The sequence below is a fragment of the Aptenodytes forsteri genome, unplaced genomic scaffold, assembly GCF_000699145.1.
Source record: "Aptenodytes forsteri isolate BGI_AS27 unplaced genomic scaffold, ASM69914v1 Scaffold76, whole genome shotgun sequence".
Lineage (NCBI taxonomy): Eukaryota > Metazoa > Chordata > Aves > Sphenisciformes > Spheniscidae > Aptenodytes > Aptenodytes forsteri.
In genome coordinates, this window is record NW_008794444.1 from 2455263 (window position 1) to 2482867 (window position 27605).

The 27605-nt window shown below is 43.9% G+C and overlaps 1 protein-coding gene across 1 annotated transcript in view; it reads left to right on the forward strand.

Moving 5' to 3' along the window:
• The window catches only part of DDHD1 (DDHD domain containing 1), a 54489-nt gene extending 36449 nt beyond the window's left edge, over nucleotides 1-18040 (forward strand). Inside the window, exons 6-11 of the mRNA XM_009289886.2 lie at nucleotides 3958-4220; nucleotides 6380-6455; nucleotides 11683-11832; nucleotides 13784-14036; nucleotides 15314-15496; nucleotides 17680-18040. Coding sequence (XP_009288161.2) covers nucleotides 3958-4220; nucleotides 6380-6455; nucleotides 11683-11832; nucleotides 13784-14036; nucleotides 15314-15496; nucleotides 17680-17861 — 1107 coding nt within the window. The 3' untranslated portion in view covers nucleotides 17862-18040. The remainder of the gene's footprint in view (nucleotides 1-3957; nucleotides 4221-6379; nucleotides 6456-11682; nucleotides 11833-13783; nucleotides 14037-15313; nucleotides 15497-17679) is intronic.
• The last annotated feature ends 9565 nt before the right edge of the window (nucleotides 18041-27605 follow it).

Here is a 27605-nt window from a genome sequence, read left to right on the forward strand (position 1 = left end):
AGGGGGGGAAAAAAAAAATCCACTCAGTCGACTGCTGCCAGATTTATTCTTTTGTGAGATATCTGAGCTCGTTTAGTCTGTGGGAGAAGCCTTAGGAGATGGTAATATGGGTTGGGCAAAAACTCAAGGAAACTCTAGGCTTTTTGTGGGGAAAGCCCGACTGAAAGCCCTGCTGGGGGGGCTGCCAAGGAACAGCACTGCTGCGGGGGCTGGAGAAACGGCTCTTTGTGAACGTTCACTCCCACTGGTCCCCAAAATAAGGTGGGAACTGGGAAGGAGGAGGCAAGAGGGGAGATGGAAAGAGAGAGAGGGGTCTGGTCATGTTGTATTCCGCTACTAAACTTTTGTTTTTTCCCCTGGATGATTCCTGCTTTCCTGTTTTCAGGCAGAAACAGCAGGTGCTTCCTACGCACATCATCGATCCCATGGACCGGCAGGCGGGGGGGGGTCGGTGAGGCTTGGGGTTGGCAGAAGCACCAGGGGAAACCGGTGGGGAAAGGGCTCCCTTAGTCGGGAAGTCGTTGGATGTAGGTGCAGCGAGCGCAGGAGAAACTGTCGGCAGGCTCTGGGTGTCCCTTTGCTTGCCACCTGACAACGAGGTGTAGACGGGGAGCAGCCACTCGGGTGTTGTGGTTTTGGGAGGCTGAGGAGCAAGTTGTTATTTTGTTGGGGTTTTTTTTTTTCTTTTTTCAGCTCTTAAAAAGTCGGTTTTAATTACAGTGATGCCGTTTAGGAGAGAAAGTTTGATAGGTAGTTATATTTTTCATGTTTAATTTCGATGAAAAAAGTCACTGATTTTAACAAATATAAAGCCAATTGGTGTTTATAGAAGGTATTTTTATATGGAGTGTTAGGATATATCAAGCCGTAACTACAAAAGAGATTTGAAAGCAGTTCATGTTACTGTTGCTGGACTAAAGCCCTTTTCAAACCAAGCTTTTCTTTTACAAGTTAGAATGTTGTATGCTTTTTAAGACTAAGAAAGCAAAAAAGAATTAAATATTATCTTAACTTCATATACTGCTTAACCAAATAATTTTTTAGCTGGGACTTAAAATGAATATGCTTTTTCTTTTCCTTTCTTTCTTTTTTTTTTTTTCTTACTATATACCAAAAAGTTCAGTTTCTAATCTTAGTACTGATACAGAACTGTTGGCAAGATGCAAACATCCATAAGCGCTCACTGCAGGTGGAGGGCTTCTGTTTTTGTCAGAGCAGCAAACCTGGAGGCTTTACTACAGCAGGCCTCCTACTCTATAATTAAGTTAGATAACCAGTGATTTGGAGTTTAGAAACAATCTCGATCAGATGATGTAGTTGAATTAAATGCTTGGACTCTGGTCTGCAAACTTCCAAATATGCAGCTATTTGGAACTCCATGCACAGTTTCTTAGTTGCTGTCCATGTTTTTGCCTAACTTCTCAGTAACAGCATGTTTTTAAGGAGCAGGACAGTTAAAAACAGGGTTGAACTCTGTGTCCAACCGGGACTTTCCACGAATATTGTGTCTTACGCCCCCAGATTGCAAGAGAACAAGACCTTTGTAATGAAATGCCATGATGCCAGAAGATTACCCGCTCTGTGCCTATGGGCTGTGGGGGAGACTGACATAATATCATTCTTCCTGGAAGATATCTGCTTTTCCAGGGAAAGAGGCTGTGCAGGAATAGAGTACAGGAGAATAGGGTACAGGGCTGTTGAGCAAGTTGGGCAGGACATTGGGAGCGGTAGCTCTTATGCAACAAGAAACCAAGGGAAGCAGTTGAGTTGTTGTGCATCTTACTTTTCCCACCAGAGGAAAAATTTGGGGACACTGAGATATATTAATGCAGCTTATTTAGGATTTTTTTTAAAATAAGATGGCATTACTCATCTCCCTGCTGTACTGACAGGGATGCTGGAAGCTGTGATGAGTCCAGCACTAGTTTGCTTGGCAATTTTTATGCTGCCGACTGTGAAACCTGAAGCCAGCGCTCCATCCAGAGTGTCTGCTGTACGGCTGGGGGTCCCGGGCTCCCTGCTGAGGTCCCCGATGGCAGGACGATGTATGTTGGCTCCCTTGGAGGGTACCACGGCAGCCAGCCACGCAAACTGCTGGATGTCAGCGTTCCCTCGTTTCACTGAGCTCCTGGCAGGAATCCCAAAGCACTTTGATTTCAGCAGATCTCTGCTATTTTGTTCTGGGTTTTGATCAAAACCTTTTTAAATGGAGAAAATGCCAGCCAGCCAGAGCTAGTCCTGATTTCTATTTTCAGCTCCAACTCTTGCTAAAACCTCTGCCTGTTCATGTGTGAAAGTGATGCCCAAAGTCTGTATAGAGCCAAACGCAAGAATAGGCGGCGTCACAGTCAAAAATACTTGAAAATAGGTATTACGATACTTATTTCTCCAAGCTGTTGCAAGGCTTTGTTAATCATTTCACAGTGCTTTAGGCATAGGGTTTGATGTGTGGATTCTCGCTCAGTAAAATGTGTATCAAACACTGACAGTCCTAGTGCCATTCATATTTATATTCAGTAATGATTCAGGCTCTTGAAAAATCATGTTCAAATTACATGTTCTGTGGCTTCAATTTCCTGTCGCTAACAAGGGAATGATTTGCAATTTCTTGTTTGTCCTCCTCTATGCCGTAGCCTGGAAGCATTGCTTCAGTTCCCATGCTGAGTTTCACAAGCAAAGCTGCCTTTTTTGTTATCGTCTAGTTCCTAAATCTCATGGCTTTCAACGTTTCTCTCTAAAAAATACTTCCTGTGAATCTGAACGTTTTTACGCATGTGTACCCTAGTGTAGGATTTGAAGCAGATAAGCCTCTCAGAGACTCAATTAACATAGGACCAATACTATTTATTGCAGTAGTACTATAGGATTAGCCTATGATGTTTGAAAACCATGTCGCATTCCTGTTTTTCCCCCAAAAACCCTCCTGGAAACCTGTAACCAGAAAACTGTTTTTCTCCACATTGTTTATATCGAATGTTCAAATTCTGGCTCTGCCTGTCTCATTTGTGCTTTTTCTCCTCCCGGATCTTCCTTTTGCCTGAGATGAGGCTTTTTATTCTTTAGCAGCACCATTTCATTCTGATTCCTTTGGAAGAAATTACAGTAGGTGCGGTATGGTGGGAGGGGAAGTAGGACAGAAAAGCCGCATCTCCTCGTAGCCAAGCAGTGGGCAGAATAATGAAAGACTTGATGAGTTCAAGTACGCTTTATGAAGATCCAAAAGCAATTTGAGGATGTTTTTCCAGAGCCCATTTAGGCTGGCGCTGTAGTATCTGAGCACATCCGTTTTAGTGGATTTATCTTCCCAGTCCCCCGCAATAAGGTAGGAAGGCTGTCGCTCACTTTGATAAATGGAGAAGAGAGAGTATGACCTGTCTAGGGTTATGTGCCAAGCTTGCGTCAGAGATGTGAGTTGATTCTAGATCACGGGTGGCCCAGGCTCCTTCCAGCCTCCTTAGGTTAAAAAAGGAGCTGAGCCTCTGACACAGGAGAAACATGCAGTGTTGTGAAAAGGTGGAGAAATTGGGGGAGAAACAAGCAACAAGGGAAGTATTAATAGTCGCTGTTGTGCTGATGGATCGCTAGTGAAAACCAAGTACAGAGGATGCTGTTAAGTACTTTTAAGCACAGCTGTCATTTGTTTAAGGGTTTATTTCAATTTAAGGCTTTGGAGGGTGTAGTGTAGCAGTTGTAGGGTCACCACGTGTCCTTTGTGTGGTGGTTGCTGCTGGGTCTGGAGGGGAGAGATGGACCACTGGAGTCAGTGACGGTCAACCAAACTGTTGCTGCTGACCGTAAGATTTTGCTCATTTTCCCAGCCTAGGTAAACAGACCATCGTGCTCGACCTAGATGCATGCTCGAGAAGCTGGTCAGTGTAGTACATGAACATACGTGAACATGAACAGGAGTGATAAAATGTTGATATTAAACTTTCTTTCCTTACCTTCTTGAAACAGCTGGTCAAAGGGCTGCAGCAGGAGCTGAACCGGCTGTACACGCTTTTCTGCTCCCGGAATCCAGAGTTTGAGGAGAAAGGAGGGAAAGTCTCGATTGTGTCCCACTCGCTGGGCTGCGTCATCACCTACGACATCATGACTGGCTGGAACCCGGTCAGGCTTTACGAACAGTTGCTGCAGAAGGAGGAGGAGGAGCTCGAAGACCGTTGGATGAGCTATGAGGAGCAACGTTTACTTGAAGAACTTTACATAACTAAACAACGGTAATGCATCCACTTCTGATTGTTAAAGGAGAAAACCACATCCCTAGATGACGCCCCTTGAGTGTTTCCAGAACCCACCATGGCTGTTATCTTTGTTGTTCTGCTGGTGATGAATGGCAGTGGTAAATGCTAAACCCAGGACTGAGCGGGCACAGGGAGCTGGCACTGCTAATAGGAGCTCTGAATCCACATCCTACGGGCTGTACCAGAAGCAGGCAACTAGCTACTGCTCACTGACCAAATGCACTGGCAGCAGATCATAGCCAGGAAGAAAGGAGAAGGTCAGGCCATTAGCCCTCCGGATACCTGAGGAGAAACACAACAAAGTAGCTTGCAGGTGGGCAGTGAGCTGTAACACTGAGCAGAACCTGAGCAGTGAAATTCCGAAGTTTCTAGAGGAAAATGAGACATTTTCTCCTAGGCTCAGCTTGGAAATTGAGCTCCGCCAGCTGTGGATACAGATGTTGTAATTGATGTGATTGGGTTTATGGGGCTACTACTCTGCTGCGGATCATTTACTAGCTTCTTCCCGCTGCCGTCTAGAAATGTTCATGCTGTTGGGAGTGTGAAGCAGCACTGCCCACTGTGACAAACAGGATCTCGGTTCCAGCGCCTTGCAAGTGTTGGTAGGGATTCTCAGTGTTAGGGGGACCTTGCAGATCATCGTGATGTCTCCACAGTGTTAAGGTGACTTCCCTGTTCTAACCTGGATATTGAGGTGCTATGAGACACCCGTGGATAGAGAATCTAATAATAGTAGCTTGAGCTTCAATCTTTGCAGTGGGAGGTGAGGATAAATCGTGATCACAGTTCTTTTTAGTTCCTTCCTGAAACCTATCTTGGTATTGGTGGTGCTTTGGAAGCATTAATATAACATCAGATCTCCTGCAGTGCTTGAAATCAGTATGTGTGTAATTAGGGATCGGTAGAGGACATCTCTGTCACCTGCAGGACTGGATAAAGTGCAGTCTTTCCGAGAGAAGGGAAGTAAGAAACCTAATGAAGTTGTCCAGTGGTAAGATGACCCTTCAGGCATATCACTAGCATATGATCAGGGCAAAATTACCATTTTCACACTCACACTCCAGCTCCTTAGGCATCCTCTGAAGTGCTTCAGGTTGCGTCCACAGTAATCCAAGTATCGTTTGACAGTGGCACTTCTGTAGAGCTAGAGTGGCTCTCCACTTTGTGAGCCATCTTAGTGCAATTTAGCCTGAAATAATAGAAAATATACCGCTGATGTCCTATAACTTCTGGATTTCTAGTGTTTTAAGGATGGCAAACACATAGTGGATTTATGGAAATGCTTATGTCTGACTAGGGTGTGTCGTAGCATGTATAAATATTCTACATCGTAGAATAACATACATACAGCATGTGAGGTTGTGTATCGGAACCCTTCGACAACGCTTCACAACAGTCAACTATTTTGCATGCCTTCTTTTTTAAGACTGAATCACGCGCATTAAAGCATCCCAACTTTTTTGAAAGTACTGCTCTTTGGGAAGTTTCAGCTCCAGACTTGTTTCTTTCTAACCAGGATGGCGGTGGTGATGCTTAGCGTATTTGTTTCCATAATGCTTTTGTGGAACTTGAGGAGATGGTGTTTTCCTGCTCTAGTGCTGGGGCTGGACAGTTTTACTAGTCCATATCAGGTGCTTTATATTGTAGCTGCTTTTTTTAATTCAGGCTAACTAGAAGAACAGGTGAACAACCTTTTTTAATGATAGTTGAAAGGGTGGGACACTGTCCTCCAGATATTCTACCACAATACAGAACTCCATGATGCTTGGGCCGTGGAGTTTCCTGTGGCTTTGTTTTTAAAAAAAAAAAAACCAAAACAAAACAGGTGATTTGGTTGCTAAAACACCAAGGAAACAGGAGGTGAGTCACCTACCCCTAAGGAAGGAGGGTGGGCAGATGCTTGGGGTGGTGAACAAGGAAACCGTCATGTCTTGATTGATTCCTTCTGTGGTCAGAGAAACAGGATTTCACGTACATTGATTCTTAATCAATGGGACTGCGTCCAAGAAATACTGACGCCATCGCTCTCTCTTCCCAGCAGACAAAACTGTTGGACCCCACAGGAATGCCTGTTTGGATCAGAGAGGTTAAGGCTACGTTTTTTATTGGATCTCAGAAAGATCTCTATTTTCTAGGTTGAGAGAGATAGAAGAGAGGTTACATGGGTTAAAGGCATCCACCATATCAAAACAATCTGTCTTAAAATTTAAGGTATGTATGTTCAAGAGGTTTTTACTGAACGTTCTACTTGCTGTAAAAATACACCAGCAATATGAGTTATTCTACGTACTTTTTTTCCCCATGTCCCTAGACATGATGTTGGTAGAATAATTTTAACGTATTGGTTGTAGTGTGTGTACGTGTGTGTAAACATGTTACTGTATTCATATATTACTATTTATTACAAATAGGTATGTATGTTCAAGAGGTTTTTACTGAACGTTCTACTTGCTGTAAAAATACACCAGCAATATGAGTTATTCTACGTACTTTTTTTCCCCATGTCCCTAGACATGATGTTGGTAGAATAATTTTAACGTATTGGTTGTAGTGTGTGTACGTGTGTGTAAACATGTTACTGTATTCATATATTACTATTTATTACAAATATATATGTTTATCTGTGAATATATAAGCCTGGATATAGATTGTTAATATATTACACACACGCATACAACTATGTGGGAAGGTAAAAGCCGTTTGGCAAATTATATTAATCGTGTATCTTAAACAATTTCACTTCTACTTCGTTGGCTAATCCATTTTCCTTGGGGACTAGACTACTTCTAACATGTCACATCTCTGAGCAAATCTGATTGAATGTCTTCCAGCAGTGGATTTTCCTTCCAAATTACACCGGTTTGACAGTTAGCACAAGTTACTTTTAGTCTCATGAAATAGATTGCTCGCTAATCAGCTGTATAAATTGCTACTATTTCATATCATTGGGAAAAGGCATTTTCTAGCTTCTTGGTGGGATGTGCAACACTTTCTAGTTGCTCAACTGTATCCTGCAATATTAAACCATAAATACATGACATGATAGATGAGAAGAAAATAGATTATTATTTCTTAACTTGCCATTTTTCTTTCCTTCTGAGTCAGAAGCGCTCCTAGAAGCCAAGGTCAATCTTGAGCCATAAAAAAGAGGAAACTAACCATAATTTGATTTGTCATAGCCTTCTCCTTTTCATCACTGCTTAAAAGCATGTTTCGTGCTATTATCTCTACCATCAAGGAAGCTGGAGTCAGGCTGATGGTCCTCCAGCTCTGTGAAAGATTATTCTTCACTCAGTTGTGTTTAAACTGAAGATTTTTTGAACAGATGCTTTTTAGAGGGAGCAGGAAAGGAAGGGAAAAGAAAGGGGGAAGAAAAGAGGACTGTATCAATCCAAATTACTGCTAGGTAATTTTCCATTGCAGTACATCCTTTTTCTTACCCTTACCGAAAGGAAGATGTTTGTTTCTGTGAAGTTTTACACTAGTGACTCCCATTGCTTGAGTACCGTGCCTGAGATGGAGCTCCAAGGGAAGAGAGAGGCTTTCCACGAACGTGATGGCAAAGTGCTTCTGCCAAGGGAGGATTTCCACAGGATGTCATTGAAAGATGGTTGCTCATCAGCAAGCCGGTCCAGCTTACTGAGGGTGACTATCTTGTTGAAAGAGCACTAACTGCTTTGTAGCAGTGAGTTCTAACTACCTACCAGCACCTTGGCTCTTCGTGGCAGGCCAGAGCTCTGGTTTGATCATGAGTTGCTATTAACTACAAGCGCTTGATCCACAAATTACTTTGGTCTGTGCGACACAGGGGACTGGAGTCTTTGGTCACTGATCTCCTTAGGCTGTATTACACGACGAAATGGGCACGTACAGCTGTAATGAAAAAGGCTAGCCACTGTCGATGTGTTGCCTCTTTTATGGACTGAAACAAATTAAGCTTCCCGGGATGAGAGAAAGTCACTAGTCCTACGTTAAGCAGAATTAAGCTTGCTTGATGTTGAGCAAGGCAAGTGTAAGAATAAATACAGCAGCTAACTTGGCCGGTATTTAATATTAGAGGAAATGATCTGTGTTTAACTGACCCTTTGGGGAGGAAAAAAAACCTTGAAGGTATGGAGTGTCTTGTACTCTAATAACATATTGGACAAGCCATCAGAATGAGAACTTGAGGGTGAGGTATCTTTATGGCGCGCTCTCCTCTACTACTCCTCAGATGGCACAACTGAATAAACTGCTAAATCATTAGGACCTGCGTGGGTTAAAAGCAAAGCACCGTTGTCAATGTAAAGCTTAGAATCGCAGCCTTCTCCCCACCAGCTAAGAGGAATCGGAGCTAAAGGCTAAAGGGGCTGAAGAACATGAAAACATGGGGAATGGTGCAAGACCTACCCCTTTATGACTCTGTGGTGCATGAAAATAGCCGTGTTGTAGGATGATTTTCAATCGCAGTAGGGAAGAGGAGGGCAGGACACACCTCAGTTGCTCCCTAGTACTGAGATGGAAACTCATTTAAACCTGGACTTGTCGATGTGCTGGCCCAAAGTGCTTCAGGATTCCTTAGCACTTCTCATTCACCCAGGGTTACAGAAACCCTTCTGGAAGAAGCTCCAGCTTGTACTTGACCTTGTGATTTCTATGTAGCATCATCAGTGATGTCAATGTTGATAACTAGCACAAATTATTTATAAGATACTAGTGATTTACCACATGTACAAGAATTATGAGAGCTTAATGGGATGCTGACGTGCAGCCTTATCTGAGAGGAGGAAGCCTTTAAACTGAACGCAGAAACGTGCCGCAGTAGTTCAACACACAACCGCCCAGTTAAATTCCCCATGTAATACGGGTATAAGTCTCTGTTCCCTTTGTCTGCTAAGGCTGCAGAACGTTCCTGGGTGCAGGAACGAGTGGAGGCTGCTGCAGAGGTCTGTATTTCCTCACTCTGGGAAGATGTTTGGGAGCCTCCAGCCTGAAAGGCAGCACAGAAACACAAATTGTAATCGCCTTCCGTGTCTTCTGTTTCAACATCACCGCTAAACACATTCATTTGTCCCACACACTTCCCTATGCACAAAAGAGCTCTGCTGCCTCACTTCTGTTGGCTCATTCAGCTTTTTTTCTTTTTAATTCTGAAAATACTGTAGTCTTAAGTTGAATGGATGACTATTTGGCTCAGCTTCTGCTTAAAATACAAATAAATTTGTTAAGTCTTCCGTTTATGAATCATACCCAGGAGAAAAGTGCTATCCTGAAAGGTCATGTTCTTAAACATTTCTTCTCTGTTGCTAAACATTTACAGGAGTACATGTGAAGTGCCTCACTCCTGCTTCTAGGAGAAACCAAAATTAATAAATGTTTTCTAGAAAGGTTTTAGTCCCCTATTCCCAGTAGGTTTCATGGCACAGCAGTCTTCAGCCACTTTGCAACAGCGCTGAGAGTCTAATGGCTGCAATTTAAAGGACTTTATTTTTGGAAGACTTACTTTTGATTTTTAGTGTTCGCTGCTTTGGTATTGGTCTGGTGCCACCCGTTAAGGTACCCACCAATTGGTACTTTGTCTTTTAAAGCGTTTCCAGAGCTGGAAGACCATGTTGAAATGCTTGCACTTGTAAGAAGCGCAAAGCGGAAAAACAGGGCCCTCCAAGAAGAAAGCATCTGTCTGTGGATGCTGTCAATCCTGTGTTTATCAATAGAAACAATGGAACAAAAGCCACGCACCGTGTAACCACTGAAACTATTTACCTTCTGAGATTTTTGCCTAGTCTGTAGTGGCCTAAGGTGAATTCATGAAAACATCTTTTAAGCATCTGCTAGCCAGTGTAAGCTGGCAGTCACTTTCCGATTTCTTTCTAAAGCAGAAGGACTGTAATTGTGTGCTCCAGGCGCTCGATACAGGAATATCAGATGGACAGGGTTAAAGGTTACTTATTCAGTTTAAAGGATTGCACTGTGACTATCTGTTTCTATTGTATTTGAAGATGAGAAAGCTTTTTGTCCAAACTGCAGAAACGTAAGGGTCTCTGTAAAGCTTGATTATAAGAAAGGAGAGCAGCTTTGCGCTAGGCTAGAGTAACAGCGTAGATGACAGAGCAGCGCTTTGCAGCGTATGACATTGAGTAGCTTTGCTGGAGACCTAGGTGGTTTTTTTTTTTCCTCCATTGAATTGGGACTTGCGCGTTCTTTTGGAAGGAAGAGGTGGGGTACCAGTGCCAAGTCAGCGGAGGAGGAGTGTTTCGTGCAGTGCTGGAATCTGATAGATGAAACGGACCATTATTTCTACACCCTCGCTCCACGCGCTGACATAGAGCGAAGGCACATGGGAATCCAAGCATCCTCCACGTGCACTTAGCAAGAATGCAGCAATTTCTCTTGCTGGTTAAGTAGCAGCGCACTAGGGGTTGCTCAGTTGCAGCGCCCTGCAAGCTGGGCACTCCTATTGGGAAAGTTGCAGTGAAGGTCTGATAACGGTAAAATTAATTTTTCTTATAAGAAAATATTCTAAAGGTTAAAAAGTAATTTTGACTTACGAAAATACTTTTGACTACAGAGTTTTACATTTGATGTTTCTAGGAGACGATCTCTGAGGATTGGTAATGGGATACGAAGCCATTCACCTCTAGGTCACTGTTGAATCCCGGCCCAGGTTGGTAGTGACCAAAAGTCGTTACCACTGATGCATGTTCAGTGACCTTTGTCAGATGGGTTAGCAGTTGCGGTTCAGGTTTACTCGACTGCCTCGCAGTGTTAGAGGCAGTCCTTTTAGAGCAAAGTCACGGTAGAGCTTTGGACGGCGTGAGAGTAGCCCGCAGAGTCGCTCAGTGTGCTGTACCTGTCCTGGGTAGCGGTTCCTAATGTGTGACGTGGTGGCACTTTTGGCAAGCAACATTCTGTTCTCTTAACACTAGGTGTTTTTAAGAGGTTGTACGTAACACCAGCCTGTATGTGTGTGCGACTACTGTAAGTATCTTCTAGGTTGTCTTTAATACTCAGTGTAGCTTGCGTTTCTACTTCATCAATGTGTAGCAAAACAAATCGTGGAGTACTTGGTTAGGGTAAGATTAAGGAGCTGTGGTAAGCTTTGGGAAGTTTCATGAGAAATCAGACTTCGATCTTGTGAAACTCATCACATTTCCTTAGCGTCTTCCAAGTTCTTCTCGCTCCAGCCTTTCCAGTGTCGGTAGACCTCTTTCAGTTCAAGTATCTGACCTGTTTCTCAGTTTTCCAACTATGTAGCACCACAACGTGTAACTCTCTTCTCACAGCAAAGGGAAATGGGAAACTTAACCTTTCATGTTATAGTATGTATGTTATAGTGGTCTTCCCCGTTTTGACTTACTAATACTGTACGAGTCCCTCAGTTGAAACTGAGAAATCAAACCTGGCCATGTTAGAAAGCATTGTTTCCGTCCTTATTAACGTGGATGAAATCTCTCCTTAGGTTGAGAATTTCTTCTGTATGGGATCTCCATTAGCAGTGTTTTTGGCATTGCGTGGCATCCGTCCGGGAAACAGCGGTAGTCAAGATCATATTCTGCCCAGAACAATTTGTAACCGCTTACTAAATATTTTTCATCCAACAGATCCAGTGGTGAGTTGCGTTTCTACTTCATCAATGGGTATGTGTAGCAAAACAAATCGTGGAGTACTTGGTTAGGGTAAGATTAAGGAGCTGTGGTAAGCTTTGGGAAGTTTCATGAGAAATCAGACTTCGATCTTGTGAAACTCATCACATTTCCTTAGCGTCTTCCAAGTTCTTCTCGCTCCAGCCTTTCCAGTGTCGGTAGACCTCTTTCAGTTCAAGTATCTGACCTGTTTCTCAGTTTTCCAACTATGTAGCACCACAACGTGTAACTCTCTTCTCACAGCAAAGGGAAATGGGAAACTTAACCTTTCATGTTATAGTATGTATGTTATAGTGGTCTTCCCCGTTTTGACTTACTAATACTGTACGAGTCCCTCAGTTGAAACTGAGAAATCAAACCTGGCCATGTTAGAAAGCATTGTTTCCGTCCTTATTAACGTGGATGAAATCTCTCCTTAGGTTGAGAATTTCTTCTGTATGGGATCTCCATTAGCAGTGTTTTTGGCATTGCGTGGCATCCGTCCGGGAAACAGCGGTAGTCAAGATCATATTCTGCCCAGAACAATTTGTAACCGCTTACTAAATATTTTTCATCCAACAGATCCAGTGGTGAGTTTTAATTGCAGTTGCAAGCTTTTACCTTGACTATTTTTAAGCATCAGCTGTGTGATAATGTGTGATCTTCAAAGCGTGTGAATCATCGCAAGTATGTTCCAGCACAGGACTGTTTGTTGATGATTATTGCACAATGTCTTGGTTTTTGTAACTGTAGAATAACAGTTTCTACAAATAGTTGCCTAAATACCATGTACTTTGCTTCTCTTTTTGTATTAATAAGCATAAGAGTCGAGATTACTCTGCTTTTTTTTGGTTTTGCAAAGACATAAGAAATAATCCTTCTCAGCCAAGTTCCAGCTTGTGTTTAACTTGCTGACGTCCATTAAACATCATCTGCCCAAAGATACTACTGCTGTTAAAACAGGCTCCGCAAGCAGTTTACAAGACACTGTAGGAAAACAAAGCCACTGGTTTTTTTCCCAAGGGGTCCAGAGTAACAGATTGTTAGAGAGTGGGACAGTGCCTGGGAGGGCGGTTTTGGTATAGCTTTGCCCTGTCCTTATACTCTTCCGTAGGCAGCCAGTGTTCGCTGTTATCAAAGGCGAGATGCTGGACCTTTGATCTGCATCACCTTGGCAACTTCTCTGACGCAAGCTGGGTTTGGGATTCCATGCTTACTGTAGAATAGTAATTTGGGGATACTTTTGTGTTTAAACTCCACCTGACTCTGAGTATATTCAATCCAAACATGCTGGTTCTGCTCATCTCAAGATCGTGTTCAGCTCCAGCTACTCCAAAACCAGATTTTTTCCTGGGACATCTAGGACGATTGCTCGGGCTGCAGTCTGTGGCCCCACTCTAAAAACAGTAACTTTACTTAGTTTTAAGATAAAGAAGTGCCGAATGCTTTTCTACATCTAAGTAAACAAAGAAAAATAAAGTATCGATAGAAAATGATTTTTTTTTTTAATAAGCACACCAATTCATGGTTTGCACAGGGATCAAAGAAGAGTCATCAAACAAAATGTTTACCCAGCCAGTTCCTCCCTCTCTGTTGTGTTGTGCAGAATCAGTTTAACTGTATATAAAGTTTGCTCTGTCGATTCGTAACAACGAACATCTGTTAACGGTAACTTGTGTGTTTGTAACAACATGTAGTAGAAGTGTTGCAGAGAAACGTGCAAATGTGAGTGCACGAGCAACTAGGCAGCTAATATATCTTCCAGGCTGTGAAAATAAAAGTGACCCGGAACGTAACACCACCATTCTGTCACTTTCTAGGCTTCACTCGTTGCAGATATTTTGGATTTGAGGTTGGAGAGGACTCCGTATGGGAAGGGAATGTGATTTTTTTTCAGTCTCGACAGTCAGGATTTTCTTTTCTGAATTACTCTTGCAGGCCTATAGGTTAGAACCTTTAATTCTGAAACACTACAGCAACATTTCGCCTGTCCAGATCCACTGGTACAACACTGCAAACCCTCTACCTTATGAGCATATGAAGCCAAGTTTTCTCAACCCAACGAAAGAACCTACCTCAGTTACTGATAGCGAAAGTGTTTCAACTGTACCGAGCCCAACTACTTCACCAGTCATGGTTCGACGCCACTACGGGGAGTCTATAACAAACATAGGCAAAGCGAGTATATTAGGTAATTGTTCTTTATGTCCTTTTTTTTTTTTTTAAATATATAGGACCTTCTTGTAGAGCTTCGCTGTTTGAGGTACGGCCCTGAGCAAGCTGTTCCTGGCTGTCTCAGTTTGTTCTGTGTAGGTGTATGGCTCGTTTTAATCCCGACTGACATTTGCTTTGAAGAAAAGACAGTTGGAGTCAAGGCTTGCAGGGAGAGGATGTGGGTCAGGGAGTTTATGCTATTGCTGCCTTATTGTTGTCTGCCTTCTTGAAGTAACATCGTGGTGATTTAATAGTTTCCACTCTACTTCATGGAAAAAAAAAAAATAAAGCTTGTTTTGTGACTACATTTTCTGGTATTGGCAAATAGGAGAAAAATCACTCTATGTAAGCTGTTACAGTTCCATTTAACTCATGATTTTACAACAGGAAATTCAGGCTGTTTTAATATGAAGTCTGTCCCCTTCTGGCTTTCTGATTCAAAATAAGCCCTGGTTTAACTGAGCTTAAATTCACTTTCACTGGAGCTTATATTTGAGCACGCACTTGCAGTTTTTGTTGACTCAAGGCTTTTCTTTAGCTCTCTGTGTGGGATTTGGAAGAAGGCTGATGTGACCTAGTGCCAGGAATCTTCCCAATCAACTAAGTATATAAAAACAGTTTAGTCCTTAAGTGGAAATAGGCGGTATTTCACAGCAGGGTTGCTTTTTGCCGTGTTACTATAGTAACTTTAGTGTCATGTCCATAAGGTGGCAGCAAAGTCAGAAGAAAACATCACAGATCCGTTCTTAACTTTTACACCCCTCTTCCTGAGCAACCAAAATAGTCCTTTTAAAGGATGATATAGCATTTCTAAATGTCAGTAAGGGTTATGCCAACATAAGGACCCTTAATGGGAGAAGCGCCTTAAATGTCCCGATGGGATTCTTACGTGCAGAAGGTACTGACATTGTTATAAGCATTTTTGTCTTAATCTTGGACTTTTTATGAAGGAGGAATTACAACACATCCTTAAAAGTACCAGATTTCTTGCTGCAGAAGCGTTCTCATGTATTTCTGTTCCCCTAACTACAAGTTTCCAAATTATAGCCTTTGCTTGTACGCTAGATTAGTCTCACGATAAACAGAGTACACTTAAGTCAGATAAGCTGTTCCCACCCTAGAAAAGCATGAATAGTGTTTTCCTTCGTCTGTCGCTCAGTTCTAATTGATGGGTGCTACAGTGACTTTAATTTGCGGTTTGATTTAGCTGCCCTCGTGCTTGGTTTGTTTTCTTTTTCTCCGTGCTGAATGCAGGAGCTGCGAGTATTGGGAAGGGCCTCGGCGGGATGCTTTTTTCGAGATTTGGCCGATCCAGTACAACCACCCCACAGACACTCGAGACGGGAAAAGATGGAGCCGAGGGGGACGACAAGAAGGCCACAACTGTTGGGACGCCGCCTTTCCCGCACAGCAGCTCAGGCTTTCTCGAACCCACAGGTTAGCGACGAGTCCACCTCACAAACCCCGTGGAAACAAGACCTTCGGTGGGCTGCATCTGTGTGTTGTGGGAGGCTGGAAATACCGCGACAACATATGCCGCTATTTGATTTTGTTGGTTTGCTCTGAAGTGATAAATATTGAATCCATTCCTGCTTTTTGAATCTCTTAAGACCGTCCAAGGACTGACTCTGTGTTCTCCCTTTTATCCTTTTTTCTTTTAAAGGAGGTTTATCTGTATATGTGTTTGTACGTACATCTACACCACGTACGCATATATATGCATGTATGAGTTTTGGCTAATGAGATCTGCATATCAGTAGTTCCTAGAGTCCCGCTAGGAAAAGCAATATAATTGCTGCAGAGAATCCCACTCACCATTTATCATAAAATGGATTTATTTAAATTTCCCCATACATTTGCGGTTCTGAAGCAATCTGGATTTAAAGGCACATATGACTGGAAAGAGAAGCTGCCCTTGTCCTGATCCGAACCGCCCAGAACAGAAAGTGCAATTTTAGCAGCTGGTTTTTTGGAAGAGTATGGGTACTTCCTTTACAGAAATTCATACTTGATTTTATTTCTAAACTTCTCATTGGCACTGTTGCAAGGCGGGGGTTTTTTTTCAATCTAAGGAGTCACAAGTATGTTGTATCTTACGATAGCGTTCACATGATATATTGCTGTCCGTTCATCACTGCTAATTTCAACGGATAACCTGTCTGAGTCAGTATTTGAGGACAGAGACTGTTTTAAACTTGAGGAAAGTGGAGCGGCGTGACAGCCAATGTTGTGGAGCTGCCGATGAGGTCCTTTCGGGGGGAGGGTTGGCACATCAAAGGCCTCCTGCACCGTTCCTGCATCCCTCTCCGCTGAAAGCCCGTCCCTGCTCCATAGAAGGAGAACGCGGAGCGGAGGCCAGCGAGGCTGCAAGCTGAATGATGCAATCCGCCGCCAAAGTATTTGCTTCTGAGAGGGCGGCCGCGCGGCTTGTGGTGGGGTTTGGCTGCCTCCCCAGCTCCTGTAACGGCCTCTTCGTCAGAGGGAGACGGAGTCGTTCGGGGCGTCCTTCCTGCAGGGCGACGGGTTTTTGAATATATGCGTCTTAGTGGAAGTGACTGCGGTTGTCTCCTGGTATTCGAAGGCTCCCACTCCCTCTCCTTGCTGCGTTTGCAAAGCGGTGCAATGCTCCTGCGAAAAGACGAAGGCATGTCGTTCCCCGAGTGCTGCTGTGCCCTGACTGCCGAGGCAGCGTTTGTGCGATGCTCCCTTTCTGCGCTCTTTGAGCCAAGAGTTAAAATTCCTTGAAACGGGCTTTGATAAATGGCTGCGTTTTTTACTCAATATGGGGTTTTGGCTTTTGTAGCTAAGCAGGCTTTTAGTTTTGTCCTTTTGATTCTATTGCTCCTTGTAGAGATTTTCTAACCACTAACGTGCCTTAACAATAGGTTAGCCATTGGCCCAGTTAAACATGCAGTGAAAATTGCTTTGAATGTGGAATTAATCAAAGCAGCCATTGAAATGAAAGGATAACTGCTGAAATATATTCAGAATAATCTGGAAATGGAAAGGGCTAGTGCTGTGTAGGGACGGCTGGTTTTCGGAAAGGGCTTATAATATTGGGTGTAGTCTCCTTGTATAGCCACTGAAGATGCGAGAAGTCCATTTATTTCAGAAAGTTCTGAGCATCCACCTTCTGAAAGTCAGTGTCTCCTAATGGGGCCTCAAGATTTGCTGGATACTTCTGTGTAGTTATCATAAGGAGCATAAATAAATGTATTTATATAGTTACTATAAGGAAAATTACTTAAAAAAATGCCGGCTTTTTCCAAGCTTTAGGTTTAGTTCCTTCCCCCCCCCCGAACTAAGTTACTATAGAAAATTACTTAAAAAAATGCCGGCTTTTTCCAAGCTTTAGGTTTAGTTCCTTCCCCCCCCCCTAAGCATCACTCTTAGGTCAGGTTTGTGCTAAATGCGTGTTGCGTGTAATGTATGTACAGATGATTAAAAATCACAGTTGACTTAGGTGAGTGTACTGTTAACTGTAAACACAGAGATATTATGTGCATTTTATATACGGCAAGTGGAATCAGAACCCAAAGCTGATGGAAAAACGTGCCGGTGTTTTTTCTTCTGCTGACATACAATTCTAACGACGTCTTTGTTTCTTGTTCAATTTCTAGTGGAACTGGAGCACAGGATTGATTTCGAGCTCAGGGAAGGTCTCGTGGAGAGCAGATACTGGTCCGCAGTCACATCACACACTGCCTATTGGTCATCTCTGGATATTGCTCTTTTCCTTCTAACCTTCATGTACAAACACGACCAAGAAGATACTGACAAAGCCAATTTAGACACGATTTGAATTTTTGACTGGGGATGGGAAAGGAAATTTTAAAACAAATGGCACAAAACGGACGTTCTACTGTTGAACTGCAGTATATATGGCATGGAGGTTTCAGGTTTAAGTGCATGTTTGGGTTTTTTCCTATTTCGAAGGAGCAAAAATGATTTGTATTTAAAAGCACTTTATAGTTTTAAACATTTTGCAGTGCTTAATTAGACCTGAAAGGATTCCAAATTCTTGTTAACTTCGACTGTATAAAAAGCCAATACAACGTGTAGCATCCCGTAAGCACGGTTGTGCAGTGTGCTTGGGTGACATCCTTGTTAATGACCATAATTGCTGTTTAGTTCATTAAAGTATAAAAGATGAGTTGATTTAAAAAAAACCCTAAATTAATTTCCATTAACAAAAGTATATGTTAGATACAAACCTAAAACTGCCATGTTCTGATGTTTTATGTACTGGTAAATAACAAACGGCGGTGTCATTTTTCTGGGACTTTATTCAGCTCCGCATCCTGTTACCCACAGTACCATTGAGAGACCATTCGGACTGCTGGCTTTCCGAGGGCGCCTTATGCGTGACACATTTAGAAACTAATGCTGAAAAAAGCATGAAGCAAATATTGGAAATACTGTAATTCTAATTTATTATTATCTCTAATTGTTTCATTTTATTCCAGTGTATAAAACATTACTTTTTTACTGGTTTCTTTTGACATAATTTAAGAACCACATTTATTTTCTACAGTGTTAAGATTTTTTCTCAGAAATACATATCTTTGTACTACTATTCAAATGAATATATGGACACTGTGGCACACTCTAAGTATTTTTTCATTAAAAATAAATATTTGTGGTTTCACACAAATGACATCAGTCACATTCTTCTCAAAGGTAAGTAACTGCCTTTGCTTTTTAGGTCCCAAGTGTTTCTCAGGCAGAGGAAGGTTTTGATCTCACATCAGACTTGGTTTGCAGGGGATCCAGCCGTCTTTGGCATACCGTTATTAAATGTATATATGTGTGTGTGTGCGTTTGTATAAAAACGTATGTATATGTGTATCAGGCGCAAGGAACCTATCGAGAGGAAAGAGAGCGGCATAAAATAAACGTGGTGAGGCCTAAGAATACCAGAGCTTAGATTAGATTTGTATCTGAAACTGATTCAAGAGAGAAGTGTTGTGATGAAAGGGAATAGTCTCCAAATGAAACACTGAAAGGTCATTGCGGAGATTTTAAAACTCCGGAGTAGAAGTGTCCGATATATGGCCTCTGAGCTGCCTCTGGCTGTGGTATTTATGATCTGTACGGCATATGTAGAAGCTGCAGAATCTAAACTTTTGTTTAAAAAAAAAAAAAAGTCAGGCTGTGGTGTTGGTGAATGGCGGTGTTCTCAGTGTAAACAGACGTGACAACATCAGCCCACACCAGCAGACAGCCTCAGCCGGTGGCTCGGAGGCGTGGAAACCACCCAGACATCCCTTTCCGAAATTCGAGGGGGAGAGAGAATATTATTCTCGCAAATAATATTGCTTGGGCTGTTGCTTGTTTCCCCAGTCCATGGTGGAACGGGGAAGGAATTGGGAGCTAGGCCTGTATGTTGGGGTTATGGATTTAGGAAGAATTATGAAGGGGAAAAAACAGTGCAAAGAAAAAGGGAAGAGAGGAGGGGAGGGGAGGGGAGTGGGAAGGGAATAAAATGACAGAAACAGCACTACTATAAATGCAATGAAACAATAACAAAGATGTTCAGACAATGTAAAAGCCCATGCTTCAGCGTGGATCTCTGAAAAAGTCCATCTAGCCTCGGTGCACTGTAACCCTCCTGCCCGACACGTTTACCTTGGTTGATGAACAATCATAAAAAATTAAAATCAGCCCTCTAAGAGAAGGAAGCTTGACACCTCTGCTCCAGAAAACAGGCTTTTGTTTACATTACTGGCTTTCCAGATAAATTGTTTAATCAGCTCTTCCTAATTAGGAGAACTTAAACATAAAAGGAGACTCTCCTTTTATATTTAGAACATGCAAAACATTTCCAAATGTGCATGGTTTGTGTTTCAGTACTGTGAGTTGGATCGCGTCACTGCGGTGGTATCCCCTTACACTACTGGATCTACACTAGATCTCTTTTTAAACACTGTAAACAAAAGGGGGTTAATTCCTGTAATTCTTGTGGTCTGTGTAAACTCTGCTGTTGTCCAGAACATGGTTCAGATTTATGGAATAGCTGTTCCCCTCGCATCGGGACATGCTGGTACTTGCTGACGGCTCTCCATATAAGGGATGAGATCCTACTTTTATGTACGTACCCCTTGGTAAATCAGGGAGAAGATGGAGCTGAGAAGTAAATCATATTGCTGGTAGGAGAAGGGATAATAGGGACCAATACCTGTTCATCGCTTTGCATTTTTCCCGAGTTAAGGCATGTGTGTTTCTGTTCTAATTTGTAACTTCATGGAGCATCTACTAATCTCCAAGCTTAACTACAAAGATAAAACACACCTCGAAAGAATAAATGGAGATTTATTCTAAAGTGTATGCAAAGCATGCTGTGGGCAGACCTTCATTTTTTTTAATCCTCAAAAAGATCTCTTTTCCTCCTGCAAAGATGAAATGCTAGTTGATAACTGAATTCTGAAGTTGTCAGAAAAAGGGTTGCCCCATTTCTATTCTGCAGTGTAACAAAGATTCAAGTAGGGTCACGTCTCTGCATGCTGGAGTCTAAATTTCACGCTTAAAACTTTCTGGTCAGATGGTCCGTGGCATAATATAGAGCTGGAATGTCCTGGCTTCCAATTACTGACTTGTTTTCTTCTGCAAGAATGATGTTTAGCTTTACAAGCTGTGTTGGCTGGTGGTTTTTCTTAAGAAACCAAGATAAGGGAAATGTACTGCGCTGTTGTCAGTCTTCTGGCTGATACTGAGCTGGTTTCTGAAACTTGTCCTTGAGTACTTTGTCCAAATTTGACGCTTACAGGTTTTTTGCTATGAGGTCAGTTTTGCAGATAACCAGCTTTAATTTTATTTTTTTCCCCCCTCTTTTTACTGAATTCCATCCCTCTGCTCCTAATTATTTTGTCATGGTTTTACCACAACCTCCCTTCCCCCTGTAGATGCGCTCTCTCTGCTTTTGTTGCCCGTGTTTCTGGAGTTAGAGGCCCTTTGCTTTATTTTACCGTGATAGTCTAGCTGGCCAACTTCAATTATTTTGTCTCCTTTCCTGATTAGTATTATTAGGCTGAACTGAAACATGTTTCACATTTCCATATATACATATATCACGCCTGGTTGCCACCTCTTCCTCCTTCATGGTTTTCTGTTGTCCTGGTGCTCGTTTCCCATGCCGCTCGTCAGTTGAGCTGACTCTGCCCGTAGCTAAACTGGTGAGGATTGATTTTTTTTTTTTCAAGTTGAGTTCATGAATCGCAATGTCAACTGTTTGCGGTTGGATAGTTAATGTATATTTGTGTGCCCTCTGCCCGGCAAGTTTATCTGAAATTCGTTGTTTCCCATTTTTTCCGTTACTAGCTTGGAGACTAGGTTTCTGCCTCCGCACGTCATTTCTCTGCTGAAGTCGGACTGCAGGGGATTGACCCATCTCCCCAGTCTCCGCCATACATCTTCAGGGACCGTCAGGGGTTCAGGAAGCTTTTACACACCAAGACCCAGTAATAGACTGCCCCACGTACTGAGTTATTTTCAGTTTTCCAAGCGTTATCTTACTGGTTGCTCTCCATCTGCAATTGTAGCGACCGCTTTTCATTGCTTCCCCCGAGTCCGTGCCTATTGTCTTTGCTGATCTTGTGAAAAGCTTTAAAATCTTTTTTTTAAAATGGCACCCGTGTGACAATCCCATTTTCTGGTTTATCGCATGGACTTCAGCCTGATGTTTTTCTTCTTGCGTTCCATGTTTGATCTGCGTTTAACAATCATTTTCCACAAAATCAGACTTTCTCTTGGTTTAGCTTTTCCCTCCCTCTTCCATAGGTATTTTTTAGTACAGCTTGTCTCTTACCCGTTGCACTCAAGCCTTTTCTGAAGCGTTCGGTTTTAATTTCCGCTTTGATGTCTGTCCACTGGAATTGAAGCTCGCTTCGTGAATGTTTGAGCACGGCCTGTCCATCCTCAAGACTTAAAGGGGAAACTTTAAAACCCACTTGAAACCCAAGCGGCACGTATTACCGTTGTGATCCCAGAGACTTCTCCTGGAAGCTCAGCATCAGCAAAGCCCAGCTGGATGTGTTTAGCTTTCAGGATGGGTTTGCATCTTCACTCTCGCTGCGTTTGTGTCTTCTCTGGTCGCTGCCATCAGTCAGCTTAACTCTAGGACTGAGCATTTTCTGTCATTGACAATGAATTTTGGCACGTTAGTGAGCAGTGGATCTGGGCTGGCCTCTCCCAAGACTGGTTCCTTGCTCTTTGGGTTTCTCCTGCATCCCTTGAGGCCCATTTGACCCACACTTTGCTGCAGATGTCACAATGTTCTGTGTTTCTCTGCATGCCATTGCAGAAGCACTTAAAACTGCACGCACAGCTCCTGATGCTGGCAGCGTGTCGACATGGTCTCCTCTTCCAAGGAATAAGAGAAGTCCTAATACATGGAGAGAAATGCCTGGCTATGAAAGTTTCAGATCGCCCCGGAGGTCAGTGCTCTCTGGTCCCACTAGAAAGCAAATTCCAACATCAGCCTTTTCCCCTGAAAATGCCCTGTCTCCCCAGCTGCAGTTGCAGCAGCTCTTGACCAGCAGGCCTTGGCCAAGCCTTTCCCTTCAAGAGTGAAAAGTCAAGGAGTCCCCTGCAAACATGAGATGTCCCAGAAGCACTCTCTTGTGGTTTTGAAATCCTCGCTGATTTATCCAGAGAGGGGTTTCATTTGACAACTCTGTGGGCGTCTGCCACAGATTAACTTCTCTCTTTGTTTCTTAAATAAAATACCATTTCTTGCAGCTACTCTTGCCGGTTCCCTGGTGCCTCGTTGATTGTAAGCATGGACACTGGAGAGGTGAAATGCAAACTTCTCCACAGGCTGCAGCCCTGACCAGATGCTCGAGCTCCAAGGACCCCATGTCCAATTTGTTGTTCTTGCTGGTTTTATGGTTCTTCCAGTATCTCCTTGAAAGTCAGTATCTCACCTCAGAGTGGTCCCATGCTTTGTACTTAAAGAGCAGCTCCTTAAAAGGTCTTACCATTTCACCATACCCCTTGATAAAGAAGATCCTTGACTTCCATTTTAAAACATGATTTTCAAGCATGTTTGTGCCAAAGCATCTCAGTTTTTGGGGTTTTACTACTTTCTTCAGTTTATAAGAAGGCTCCTTGAGCTTGGGTTTTGAACTCATAATAGCTGTTTCAAGTAGAAATTAATCTTATCCAGTGCCTTATGAATCCAGATTTTTTTCTCTCTGATATGATATCACTGGTAATGTGTCAGACTACCTCATATTGTTCACCTAAGAAGAATGTATAATATGGATTATGTGGGGGAATAAAAGGCTTTGGCATTTAGGTTGCCAGATCTAAATCTGCCTTGAATCTCTCGAACAGAGACATCACGCTGTGGTTGAGTTCTGGTTTTCTGTGTTGTTGTTCATCTCCTTCTGTCTGCAAAGCCCAGACTGGTTGGGAACCAAAGCCATGGGAAGGGGGAAAGGAGAGCAGCTCTGCTGATTCTGAATTTGTGATATCTTTCCATCTACTGCTGTCTCTCACGCCTATCCAAAACTAGAAACGAGTTTGTGCTACCACCGGAAAGAGGCTGACTGACCACATCGTCTCTGGTGTATTTTCACAGCTTGTGTTTTCAGAACTGTCACTAACATGCACTGGGGTTTTTGGACTCCAAATACTCAGGTTTTGCAGGGTAAGGACCCAGCAGGCTGGGGATGGAGGCAATCTCGATTCACCCTCAACAGCGGAAAAGGCGATTGTGAATCAATCAGGGTGGGCAAAGGCTGAGCTGGTGTAAATGGACGTGGTCTCAGGGCGGTGATGCTCGTGAAACCTGGGTGCTGAGTTGGCCGGTGCGGCCGAGCCCAGCCTGCGCAGAGGGAGCAGGGCTCCCCCCTCGCCGCGGTTTGCCGTGGGGCTGCCGCAAGCCCTGTGCTTTGTCGCTGGGAGTCCGGCTGGGCAGGAACAGGCTCCCCGCCGGCTCCCGGGGTAGGCATTTCCCATTGTGAATCGGCGTGGAAATGCAAAATGGCAAAAACCTCTGCAAGATGAGAAGAGCCCTCCTAAAGTGCACAAATGTTTTCTCTTTCCACCATTCCATCCCGCTCCCATTCCGTCGTGCTAAAGGGCCAAATGAGGAGCATGCAGTTTTCAGTCTAAAAATGCCAACGTCCTGCTCTGATAAATTCCCAGAATGTTTAATACTGCAGGATTTGTCAGAAATTATTTTCACATTCGTAATTACTTTTAAGTAACCAATACTTAAGTTTAAAAATAACTTAACGTACTTTCAGCATTGCTAGGTGCACTTTCAGTAAGGAAATGGTTAGATTTATTTGCAAAGAAGGACAGACCGCTTCCAAAACAAACACCATTTATCTCCAGCTGGTGTCTCATGGAGTGTGTTGCAGGGATGCCACCTCTACATTTCACCAGTATTTCCCCAACTAGTTTTACAGCTACTGGACTGTGAAGGGTCCTTCAGTTAACCTCTGTGCTTTGTATAAGGTGAGATACTGTTGGAAAAGGAATCTTTAAACAGCTCAGATGTGGCACGGTGTTTAGTCTGGTGAGCTTTGCAGGAAGGGCTTATACTGAAGCAACAGCTGAATATTCTGTGTTTACAAAGTACGATGTTTGGATGGGATGGTTATGTCTCCTGGCACACTCCTCAGGTTTTCTCCTTTGCTTGCCAGACTGCCCCTTGCATGCAATTGAGTGTGGGGGTTTTTAATTTTCATATAAACTGGAGTATTAAAAATCAGCGGGGGAAAGGAGGGAGGTGAGGTCGCTTTGTGGTGGTTGCAGAAAAGGGAAGAGGGTAGAAATGTTCCTTCCAACGATGCGTGCTGTGCTGTCACGAAAGAAACCTGCGATCTCCTTCGTGTTGGAGAGACTACATCTGCATTGGGTGGGAGGGGAAGGAGAGGGAAGAAAAAACAGGCAGGAGAAGTGCTGATTAAATCAAGGCAAAGCTTGGCAGCATTGTGGAACAGCCTGATGCGTATCAGCCAGCACGTGTTAAACACATGTTGTGGCTTGATGCTCCCGGCAGGAGACGTGGGTGCAAGGCGGATGGCAGCGAGCAGGCCGAGAGCTACGGCTCTTTCCTCCCATGAGGGGCTCAGTCCTGTGCCTGCTCCCAGCACCCTCTTGTTCTTCGGGGTTGAGTGATCCCTTCCTACTCACCGCGAGCACACCTGAACTAAGGTACTGCTGCTCACCCAAAATATCGCTATAGCAAGGCTTCTCTTGGCGGTATTTAATTGCTCCAGTGACCACGCTCAGCCTGGGGACAGTCCTGCAAGGCAGCCTGTGTCCTGGCTGCTTAGGTGGGATCTCCCAGAACTGGAGCAGGGAGCCCACGGCGTACGCGCATGTCTCCAGGGGAACTGAAACCCCTTTCTGAGCTTGTCCCGGTCCTGGGGGTTATCTGGTGCACGCTCTCCAGCCCATTTTCAGTGGGCAGCCTCTAAGGAGCAGCTGGGCGGCAGTTCCATGCTAAGGCAACAGAAGCCTTCGCTTCCCTGCCCAGAGCTGCCTAAACTTGGACACCGATGGATGGCTCGAGTCAGGAGGGACCGATGTGTCTTGTCTGACCTGCAGGCGATAGCTTCCCACCCAGCATCGCCGGGCTGCTTTCTAGGGATTGTTCACTTTCTTTCCCAAGTCACTGGGCTGACCGATCGTTACAGCTCTGACATCTGCAACCACAAAGTCTGGGGAAAAAAAATGGTGAGGACTGGCTTCTTCGGACCGCCTCTCTCTGCAGTGAGTTTTGACTCTGAATAGCCTTAGCAAGCGACAGTGCCTGAAAACATCTGCAGACCGTGTCGGTCCTGCATTCTGCAATGCGTCCTGTTCTTTTATTCTAGCTACCCAAAGAAAATCGGAGTTGTATGGATTTTGCAGTAAATGGTTTGCCAATTTCTAGTTATATTTCATAATCGTGATGGCATTCTTGGCCTCCTTGGATTTATGATTTATGGTGACATATTCACAGCCCTCTGGGGGAAGGGGGAGCTCTGGATGCAAGCTGTTTCTGTGTAAGCGTTAAGGTCCTCCCGAGTTTATTCTGTGGTATCAGGAGAAACCCTGTGTGTATGCGAGCACAGATGAATATATTTTGTGCATTATATATGTCTGCAGAGTGCACTTGTTTCTCCACAGTCTAAGCTGTGTTTCAATCAGGGCTTTAAAATTAGCCTAAAAGCTTCTGCAAAATAATTTTACCCTCTCCAAGCAATTTAGTTAATTAACCGGCTAAATCAGTTCTTGCTGACTCTCCCTGAAGATACCCCTCCTGAACGAGATTTTTTCTTTAGATTTGGATGAAATGCAATGGTTGAGTCATGAGTTTTCTTTCTGGCTCGCTTGCTGGAGCGGGGAATGTTGTTCACAATATTGGCTGTTGCCATATGCTTTTTTCATCAAGTAAAAGGGTGCAACTTTCTTTTTGCTTCCCCCTCCACTGACTCACTCCCCAAATATGTTTCTGGTTAGGATGCCTTGTGACTTCTTCCTGACATAAGGTTTTCTAGTTTGCAGTTAGCTTTGTGAATCGGCTCTGCGAGCTCTAAAACATCCCAGCTCCTGGGAGGAGAGGACGGGTGTCCTGGAGAGCAGAGGGAGCAGAAAGTTGCTTACCTGGTTCTTGGGTGCTTTGTGTGTTCGGTAGCTCTTCTGCCCCAGAAATGGTTTTCCAGAGGCCAGGCAGTCCTGCTCCGATGCCCGCCGGTGCCCATTGCACCCTGCATGCGGATTGCTGTGCCCGGGCAGTCTAGGAAAAGCCCAAGGGAGTCTCAGAGAGATCTCCCTTCTGGATTAGACGAACTTGGCATTTGATCTGTTCGGAACGCGATGCTTTTAGAATCGCTGTACGTTAAGGAAGGGAGATGCTGGCTGCAAAATAGCTTAGAGGGACAGACAGACAGACATGTCCCTTTCTGACTTCTTTTAAGGCCTCCTTTTGCTGTCCCCCAGAGCTCTCAGTGCAGTGACCTTCACCGCTGATGCCAAATTTCCTTGGAGAGGGTGAGTTAGGAGCACGGGGCTTTTGTCAGAGCCAACCCAGTGCTCCCAGCATCCTGTCCTTACCAGTGGATAGCTTCCAGCACTTGGCCAACAGAAGGAAACAGCTCCCCCAAAAAAGCAGACCATCAATCATTCAGATGATGCCTCCTGAACCTGACCTTGCAGAAAACAGGCTTGCACCTGCGAGCATGGGACTGGATTCCTGAAAACCAGCGTCTATCGCACCCTACTACTGACAGCTTGCTGCGGTAGGGCTGTAGGTGGACACCCCATCCTCACCTCCCAAAGTCCTAACATCCCGGGAGATGCCAGAGAGGCCAGGAAGGCCAGGCTCGCCTCTTTTCCAGCTAAAGGAACTGAGACACCGAGAGTTAAGTGACTGGCCCAAAGCCAGAGTGCTTGGAAACGAGCCCATGTATTCCTTGTATTAGCTGGGACATGACCGTGTAGCATGCCTTGCCCTGCTGGAAATGTCACCCATGATCTCTGGAGCAGCTATTCTGCAAAGAAGCATCTCCTCCTCTTCCCTCCCCCCCCCCCCCCCCCCTCCCCCCTC